Source organism: Anas acuta, chromosome 4 (assembly GCF_963932015.1).
Source record: "Anas acuta chromosome 4, bAnaAcu1.1, whole genome shotgun sequence".
NCBI lineage: Eukaryota > Metazoa > Chordata > Aves > Anseriformes > Anatidae > Anas > Anas acuta.
Window position 1 is genome coordinate 64,492,791 of NC_088982.1, and position 9,741 is coordinate 64,502,531.

At 43.0% G+C, this 9,741-nt stretch overlaps 1 protein-coding gene across 1 annotated transcript; it reads right to left on the reverse strand.

Annotated features, from left to right (window-relative positions):
* Positions 1-4,586: 4,586 nt before the first annotated feature.
* On the reverse strand, positions 4,587-8,847 carry SPINK2 (serine peptidase inhibitor Kazal type 2). The gene is made up of 4 exons (XM_068681663.1): positions 8,729-8,847; positions 8,380-8,417; positions 7,520-7,629; positions 4,587-4,754 (listed from the first exon to the last, which is right to left on the reverse strand). Exons 1-4 carry the CDS (start codon positions 8,775-8,777, stop codon positions 4,709-4,711), a joined length of 243 nt encoding a protein of 80 aa, XP_068537764.1. The 5' UTR covers positions 8,778-8,847; the 3' UTR covers positions 4,587-4,708.
* Positions 8,848-9,741: the final 894 nt, after the last annotated feature.

A 9,741-nucleotide genomic window follows, 5' to 3' on the forward strand; every position in this document is an offset into this window, starting at 1 on the left:
ATAAGCCTGGGCAGCACACATATCTTGCCCTAGGATTTTATGGCTTGTCCCTTTCCCTGATCCCAAGTCAGCAATTGATCAGGTATGTCCTGGGGAAGCCTTTGGCCATGCTTCAAACCAGCAAGCAGTTAAAGCGGAGGATCCAGTATTGCAACCTATATTATCCTTCCCTCATTGCCTTTCCTCCACAGTGTTGCTGCGTTTCATTGTCATCACTACGAGGCAGTAAATACACCAGTGACGTTACGCGAATAACGCAACCTTTGGCTGCTGTGCAGTGCGTGTGGCAAGCCAGCATTCCTCAAGAAAGCAAGTCCTCCTCCCTGCGTCTTGTCTTGTTTCTTACCCTACTTGGCCAACAAAAGGCCTCGTGTGACCTCGCAGACAACTGAAGGAGGGAATTGATTACTCTTAAAAAAAGACCCAGATCTTTTCCCTTAGCTGCTCTATCCCAGGGAAAGACCCATTCACCCAGCTGGCTCACTAGACAGCTGACAAATGCTGGCACTAGCACGTGGAGGTTGGGGTAAATGCTTTAGGGCTAAATGTGATTCAGTTGGCTTGGGACTTCTGTTTTCCAGCTGGGTATTTTTAAAGCTTCTGTCACAGCCTAGCTAGCTACAGCATGAGTGATCCCGGATACTTCTTCTGCATAAAGTGAACCACTTCACTGCAGAGCAAAGAGGACAACAAAATGAAACAGTGCTGAACTCTTCATTTGGCATGTACGCAAAAATCCTGGCCGGGCCAAAGTACAAGTTCCTACCCTTTCATTATTGCCTTTGGTTCGGTGTCTATCTACCTCCACTCTTACATCCTCATGACCCACAAAAAAATAAATAATCAAATCGAGTGTCTGTATGTCAGAATTGGCAGATTCTCTGCTAACAGCTGCACAGTGCATCAACAGAGCAGTGGTGGTGGGAAAAAATCTCAGGAATGTGCTTAAGACTATTTTTCGTTGCTTCTTTCAGTGCCCGGAGATCAAACATACTCGGAGTAGCAGAATGGAGAGGAGCTCAGAGCTGTGAGAATGCACATTCACTGGATTGTTGAGTGGACAAAAAAAAAATCAGTGTTCCTGAAAGACTGAGATCATCCCCTCTCCGTGTTTTTCTTCTGCATCACTGAGTATCTCTTTGGTTTTCTATTTCGATCCTTTCAACCTTAACAGGACAAGAGAATGAAATATGCACATATGTATGGATTTCCTGCTTTTTTTTTTTTTTTTAACTATATTTTCAGTTTTGGACCACTTTTCTTCCAACTGTTCATTTGCACTACCTGACAGTAAACCTTCAGTGAGAGAGATTCCTAGATCAGGGAATTAACACATGGTGAAAAGGAGGAAGGAAATCCCTTCTTTCTCACAGCCCAAAGACTGACTGCCAGCAAATTACCAGAAAAGCAACTCTGGTAACAGTCCCCTGGCTACTTGATACAGGAACATCTCATCTGCTTGTAAGGTAAAAATCAATTCTTTTCATGACTGAAATTGTATAGAAGAACCACAAAAACCATGTTCTGGCACATTATTCCATAAATGTGTCTTCTGGCTCACTGGTGCATTGCAGAGTCTAAAAGCAGTGTCAAGAGATGATGTAACTTAATATAGTTAAATGTGAAGAGTAGGCAAATACTTGTTTCCCTCCTCATGAACCCAAACACCTGGTTTTCATTTCAGAGTTAAAAAAAACCTTTTTTTTTTTTTTTTTTTTTTTTTTTTTTTAAGGGCACCTTAAGGGTATCCTTCTTCCTCTGTGTAGAAATGGAAGAATTCCCACCATTATGCAGCTTTTCCCCCCTTTGGGCTCAACCAGATCACCAGATCTTCATAAAAGAAAATGTGCTACTAAGAGTTTACGGACCCTTATAATACAAACTTAGGAAATCTTTACTTTGACTGATCCAGACAGATGAGTTGCTTTGCTGTCTTCTCCTATTTGACTCTGACATGAGTATTATGACGATACATATAGTTGTTTTAAACTTTGATTACAGTTGCAAAGCTACCTAGCTTCCAAACACAGAAATTGCCATATTGTCCTGAGAGCTCTTAGATAAACTTAGCCACTGAACTGACTCCCCATCCACAATCATATCATTACCACTTCATATTTTCTAGCTGTGTTTATGTCTCCTAGCTTAAGCTTAGGGAAGGCAGGCACATTGTAGGGCAAGCATATTGATAAATTTACAGAACACCAACTTTTGCATTTAAAAAATCCCCAGGAGAGTTCTGACTCCCATGTAAGTTCAAAGCTGATTTTCCTTTATTCACAAACAGAAAAAAAAAAAAAAAAAAAAAAAAAAAAAAAAGATATTTGGAATTTCCCAAAGATTACTGGAAGATAAGACAGTGCATGCAGATAGCTATCACAGAGCAGCCCCAAAGGTTCATAAAGGATTCACTCCTCACTTGGACAGATGACTTCCAATTACAGAGGAAGGGTGAAGGCTCAGTTCCGCTTCCCCTTTAAGGACATCTGCAGCTTCCCAAGTATCCAAAATATCTGAAGCTAGGAATGGAAGATAAGATAAAGGATTTCCAGGAAAGCCAGACCCTTCCAGGGCACAGTTTGAGGCTTGCTGGAATATTCCACAGGACCCATAAGGACACCAGACAATTACAAGACAAGTTTAACATCTCAGTCTGCTCTAGAAAGCATCACAGGAGGATTTTTTCAGTACCTTTGCCTCTCTTACTGGTAAACAGGAACAGATTAAAGTAAGTAGGTACAGTTTTGGGTCAACTTTAAACGCTTCTGTATATAACAACAAGGAAAAAAAACAACACATCTGTGTAAATGTTATAATAAAACAAGTGTACCAGAATCTTACAAAATTTATAACCAATAGATAAAAAAGCACTTCAAAAAGAGTAATTTTTTCTTAATGTAAAGGTGAGACAGTTTCAGAGCAAAATGACTTTTTCTAAGGTTATCTAATTAAGAATGCTTTAACCAGAAACCTACGCTGCTTCCATAAATGTTTTGAAAATGCAACTTTCAAAAATTGCTATGTGACCAGCAACAAGAGTCATGAAGCTAAAACAGGACTCAGTGCAATCGTAACCATGTCAGTGAATGCCACAGGTATCTGCCCACCGAATAGCGTTATTACAAAATACTACACTGTAGTCTCTTGCAGCAAACATCGTTGGATTCGATGATCAGGAAAAAAAAAACAACACAAGTTTATTCTGCCAAGAGTTTGACTACTTACCAGGACTGTAATGACACTAATAATACAGATGAAAATAAATAGCTCCTAACAGAATATTTATGTGTACAAACGAAAGTCATTAACAGACTCCTGCGACACCTCTACCAAGAACGTAAAATAAAATGAGATTTGAAAGAAAAAAAATGCTGCCACCTAGTGAGCAATACCAAAACCCACAAGTTCATGCCTTTTCCTTACTAGTCTCCCACGGGATTCAGGCTGTGGTTCTCGCCCTTCAGCTCTTGTTCATTGTCCAGTGCAACCGAGGACAAACATAATGAATATTTAGTAGTACAGGCTAACAAAATACTGGTAATGAGAGGGAAAAGAGACTATCTGACATTTCTCTGGAGTCAGGCATGTTCCTTCATGGTCTACTTCCATCAGGCTTTGAATCAGATCTCTGATCTAAGGAAAAAAATCAAGATGCTCAAATATTTGAAATATTTTATTTTAACGTGCAGAATATGAAAAACAGATGTCAGGGGCAGATTTGGTGAGTTCACATACTCTTGCACTGCTGAATTATCTCTTTTAATGCAGAAAATTAGGAAGATTTAAAAACACCTCTAAGGTTTTATCTTGAAGCATTCCTATGCTGGAAGCAGTGCTCTAATGTAATTATAACTGTCAGCCTAATATGCTATTTTTTGTTTGGATTTGTTGTCTTTTGTGCTGTTTGTTTTTGTCTGAGTTTTGCCAAAAAAAATGCAATGCTATACACGTTTTCTTCAAATACTGAAGGGACATTTCTACAGCTAAGAGGATTGGGGTTGTTAAAGCTCCTTTGCAAGCACAGTTATTTATCAAATAACCGTCACGCCATGAGTGAGATCACTCTGTCAGCGATTGTTTTTTGCACTGAGGGAATGAAGATAGGCATGTGCTGTCACGTAAGGCTGGGTCTGGCCCTTCGAAAGGAATGCAGGATGATAACATTGCTGTTGTCAAAGCACAAGTCACCAGGCTGTGACCCCTCAGCAGGCGGGAGGCACGCCGTGCACCTCTGCCCCGTGAAGCCTGACGAAGGCCTTGGCTGGAGGCAGGATGAGAGCAGGCCTTGAGCAGAGGTAGAGGGACTGCCGAACCCAAATGCCATCCGCTCAGCTTCGGAGGTGCTTAGCAGAGAGACAGGGAGCTCCATGTGCTCGTTTGCACGACAAGGGGTCTGTGGCAGAACTGAATCCCAGCGTTTGTCCTGCAGGCAGCGGGAGGCCTGCCAGACCCACTTCATGCCGCACCCTTTTACACCAGTCTTCATGTTCCCCTGCAATTTTCGCTGTCACTTCTACTGCAGGAAGTGACTCCAGTTCAGGCTATAAACACACTGTGTCTATGAGGTTTAAATACACTAACAGGACTTTGTTTGAACAGGCAAAGTTATTTATTAAGACAGACTACATAGGAGGTACATTAAAAGTATTGTTTCTATTTAAACTGGCTTTGTCCCTCCCATTTTCTTCATGAGGTGCCATCTGACATATCAACACGGTCCCCTCTTGTAAATTTGGACGTTCTTTTTATCTTCACTGCAAGCAAAACAAAATTATTTTAGAGGGGAAGAACTGTAACAGAGACATTTTATAGACTCTCCCATATGCCCAGTTAAATGTAGTAATGGTTTTAATTGAATCACTTATAGCAAACCTTACTGCAGAGTAACTGATGAAAAGATTTATGGATCAGACACACAGAACAAATAACTTACCAGAGACAGCCTCACTTCAGGCTAATAAGAAGGCCTATAAGAACATGGTAAATCCAACTGCAAGTCTGAGATGCATCAAACCACCTGACAAAGCTTGCCACGAGGTCTGGAGTGTCCATTAAAAAGCAGTAATGCAAGTCAAATTCACAGTGCTCAAAGTGGGAACCAGGTCTAATACTGACAGAAAGTCTCCCTTGCATTTGGGAGTTCAGTGCACATTCTGGTGCTTTTCTGCAGCCCAGACTTGCTCAATTTTGCATGTCTGGTTCTTGGAATGATGGAATCTTCTTAAAGGAAATTTTAGCAAAATCTCTGTTAGTCTGGGATCATTTTTTATTTTTTTTAACAAGTCCGATAAATGGTAGTTTGCAGTGCTCCAATTGCAAATCTCAGTTTACCAAGTAAGTGTGGATGCAAGAAGAAAGTGATATAATGCAGACTGCCCTAGATCTTCAGTTTGTCTCTCTATCTTAATAGAATCAAGCTTTTTTACTCCTCATGAAATTCAAGTGGTTTGTGATTACCCAAAGGTCAGGAAAATCTGTACTAATTAGGGATCTTTTAACCAGAAGGTAGAGGAGCAACTTGGGAATATAAATGAAAAAAAAAATCAAGCCCAGGAGATGCAAAACCTCTCCTGCAGTACCGTAATGCTTTTCAGGACCTGGGGCTCTCCAGGTGCTCACACAGTCTTGCTAAAAAAGCCCATGGGTGGTACTTCCTTTGCCATCAGGGAAGTAAGTCCTTCAGTGGACTTAAACAGGGGCTGGAAATCACCTGCCAGATGACTGCTAAGAATTGCCTAAGTTAATTTAGAGCTGAGTGGTTTGTAAGTCACCATGCGATATGCCCATGTATCTATTTCTACATCACCAGATTATTCTATTTATCTTGGCAGCTACTGGTCATGCCACTTGCTAAGAAGAGCAGAAAGACCTCTTTGTTCTCCCCTCTTGAGTTACGGACTGTACTCTACACTCCTTGAAGTGAAATGACCATTGCTTACGACCAAGAACCATTTTGCAAAGCTGAAATACTTCCAGTAAGACAAAGTGTTCTCTCCTTGTGCTCATGCCAAGTAAAACACTTCAAAACAAAGTTCTCCAGGCTGCACTAGAAAGACAATGAGTAGGCCAACTACTGAATTATTGAAGAAAAAAAAAAAAATCAAGATAGTATCCAACCACCTTGTGTCCCTTTAGATGAAAATACTTTTCTGAATAAGCCAGCCAAAGAGATGGCTAAGACAAAACCCATGTTGTGTAAGCATCTCAAATCCTGTGTTGCATATTTCACACAAAACATGCGTATTTATTATAAGACATAAGCCTCATCAACAACTACTTAAGGAATGGAGTGGAAAACAAGTAGTAAACTTTAGAGATCCCTTTGTGCTGTGTGCAGCGCTGTATTCAGGAATTCAGCATGCACCTCCTGAAGCTGAGGGATCATGCCTAAAAAACCAGTATCCTAGAAATGGATAAAAAAAGACTGGATTTCCATCATTCTATTCTGAAAAAGGATCGAATATGCTTTATCAGCTCAGATAGCTGCTTTTCTGATGTGCTCTTGAAAATGTCCTGCAAAGGACTGCAAAGTTTATTAATAAATATGCTCGACAACTTAAATTTTCCTTATGTCTAGACTTCCTTTCCATCTACTTAACTGTTTTGCAAATTAACTCAGTAACAACCCATCCCAGCACGTGGTGACCACCACACAGTGGTATGCTGCAATTGGTCTCTTTGCCAGCCTTGGAGGCTCTGTTTTCATTTGTCCATGGCATGCGGCTCTTCCTTATGTATTGAATTTTTAGCATTTCTGATGCTTTCCTCCTGACCCCTGGGAATTCTGATACTGCCCTGCACAGTTCATTGTATCCCATGTAATTTTGAAAATTTTTATTGTCTTTATTTCAGTATCCAATTCATTATTAAACACATATTAAATTGTGTACTGCAGCTAAAGGAAATCCCATTTAATAGCACTTTCCAGCTTGATTACTGCTGTTAAACTCCAGCATTTCAAACTGCTCTCTCTTCATCCTTTAATTTTGGTTGAAAAACTATTTGTCTTCTTATGTGAATGTCAAGTGGAGCTATGTAAAATGCCTTGTTAATGTCAAGGAGTAGCACTTCTGGTTTCTTCTACTCTGCTAGGCCAGTTATCTTGCCAAAAATCCTAAATCTTATGGATTTGATTGGATTATTTCTGACAAATCTGTATCAGATTTGCTTACACTTTTTTTTTTCCCCTCTGACTATCTACATGTCAATCACTTATTAACTTACTCCGTTATCATTTTAGGTAGCAATGATGAGCAGGTTCTTAACAATGTGACATGACAGCACCTCTTCTCTCCCCTTTTCACAGGTAACACTATGTCTGCCCTTTGATTTGCTGGGCTTTCCAAACTTCTCCCAAATTGTAGGTTTAACAATTGGTTTGCCAATTTTCTTTCAATTTTGTCATTTGCTTTAACAGACTGTGAATGACTCAAAGCCACTAACTGTTCAGTTAATTGGGATGTGAGGGTGCATGTTTTACTTGTAAAGGAAGCCGATGTGAAAGGAAGGTTGGAATTACCTGTTTGAAAGGCAGAGCACACACTCATTTGAGTAGGTCTCTCCATCGGTCCCACAAACCGGATTGTAGTCCTTTGGACATCCAGGCACACCATACATGTCGCACACAGGCTGGAGAATACAGATACACAGCAAGTCACACACCGGCTGAAATGAGTTTCTCTAGTCCTCCCAGTTTAGCAGGAGAACTTCTGAGAGCTTCCAAAGGATACTGGTATATACACACAGAAATGAGAGCTCAACAAGGGGTGGCACAGCGTTATAAAGTGCCACGTTATCTGTCGTGCTTGTATGGGAAATTATCACTTGGCTTCTGCTGCCTAGCAGAGATTGATCTGCAAGTGTGTGGCTGTGTCAGGGCATATTGACAAGTCGGTGGTGTGCTACAAAATGCAGCTCCTTCCGATGTCTTGTGTCAGAAGCGGGCAATGGGCATCCCAGGAAGGATGCCTACAGACCTAGCTGATAGGAGATGGGAATTAAGGAGTGATCTCCCCATGGCAGGCGTGCTGCAGCCCTGCAACAGGCGGACTGGCTGGTGCAGGTGCCTCGGGGTGCTCTGCGGAGCATCTCCTGCGGTCACAGCCCCTGACAGGCACAGCCTCTCTGCAAGGAGGTCCTGAGTGGGGGTACGGGAGGGGTGGCAGGGTGCTGAGGCTTCCCCCTCAGTGCCTGGGATTTAGGGGGAGCGGCTGCAGTGCCCCGGGAGGCACACGGAGGTCTGCGGGGTCTCCCTTCCCGGGGGTTAGGGTTAGGGTTTAGGGTTTAGGGTTAGGGTTAGGGTTTAGGATTGGGGTTAGGGTTTAGGGTTGGGGTTAGGGTTAGGGTTATGGGGACCGGGGGGTCTCTGGCTGCACCCACCGGCACACTCGCAGCGGCACCGGGACGCGACAGGAGCCCTGCGGAGAGAGAAGCCGCCGTTAACGACGCCCGGGTCCCGCCGAGATTCCCCCCGTCCCGGATCCCCCCCCAGAGGCTGGGACAAGCCGGTGTGGTCCCCAAACCCCCGGACCAGCCGCTGCCTGCCCCACACCCCGCCCGGTACCGCCCGGTTCCACCCGCAGCATCCCCCCGGTACCGGCTGCTGCCCGCTGCCCTCTGCCCGGTACCGGCTCGGGCTTTCCCTTTCCCTGCCTCCCGTCACCGTGAGGGTCCCTCCCCGCTCCCACGTCCCCGCAACCCAGAGCTCGCCGCCGGCCCGTGTCGGTACCGGCGAGGAGAGCCGGCAGCAGGACGAGCACCGGCAGCGCCGCCGCCATCTCCGCCAACGCCAACGCCAACGGCAACGCAACGGGGGCGCGGCGGGGCGGGGACGCGCTGCGGGGCACCCGCGGGGACCGGGGGGGCACTGGGGAACACACGGGGCCGGGGGGTTCGCGGCAGGGCCGGGAGCATCGTGGGGCAGGTGGGGATAACGTGGACGGGCTCTACCAAACCCAAGGGTTGCCGCCACGTAGCATCAAGGGCTCCGGTAGCATAAAGGTGGGTGGTGTGAGGTCTCTGAAGGGCTGGGCTGCTTGTGAAAGGGGCTGTGAGTGTGTGGGTACGAGCTGGGGCACGGAACCCAGTGATAGTTCATGAGCTCGATCATATTTGGTTTATAGAGAACCCAATAACCCAATAGTATTCGACGAACCGAATAATATTTGATGAACCCTATAAAATTTGATTTATATAGAACCCAATAATATTTGATGAACCCAATAACATTTGATGAACCCAATAATATCTGATTTATATAGAACTCCAATAGTATTTGATGAACCCAATAATATTTGATTTATATAGAACCCAATGATATTTGATGAATCCAATAATATTTGACGAACCTGATAATATTCTATTTGTATAGAACTCAATAATATTTGGTGAACCCAATACTATTTGATGAGCCCTATAATATTTTATTTATATAGAACCCATTAATATTTGATGAACCCGATAATATTTGATGAACCCGATAATATTTGATTTATATAGAACCCAGTAATATTTGATGAACCCAATAATATTTGATGAACCCAATAATATTTGATTTATATAGAACCCAATAATACTTGATGAACCCAATAATATTTGATTTATAAAGAACCCCAATAATATCTGATGAATCCAATAGTATTTGATGAACCCAATAATATTTGATTTATATAGAACCCAATGATATTTGATGAACCCAATGATATTTGATGAACCCAATAATAACTGATTTATATAGAAACC

What these genes read in the sequence shown, in the direction of transcription:
- SPINK2 (XM_068681663.1), bottom strand. Translation starts at nt 8,777, where the DNA reads ATGGCGGCGGCGCTGCCGGTGCTCGTCCTGCTGCCGGCTCTCCTCGCC. An exon ending in GTGCCGCTGCGAGTGTGCCG is followed by an intron (nt 7,630 to 8,379) that starts GTGGGTGCAGCC and finishes TGTATTCTCCAG; the next exon opens with CCTGTGTGCGACATGTATGG. An exon ending in GTGCTCTGCCTTTCAAACAG is followed by an intron (nt 4,755 to 7,519) that starts GTAATTCCAACC and finishes TTTTGCTTGCAG; the next exon opens with TGAAGATAAAAAGAACGTCC.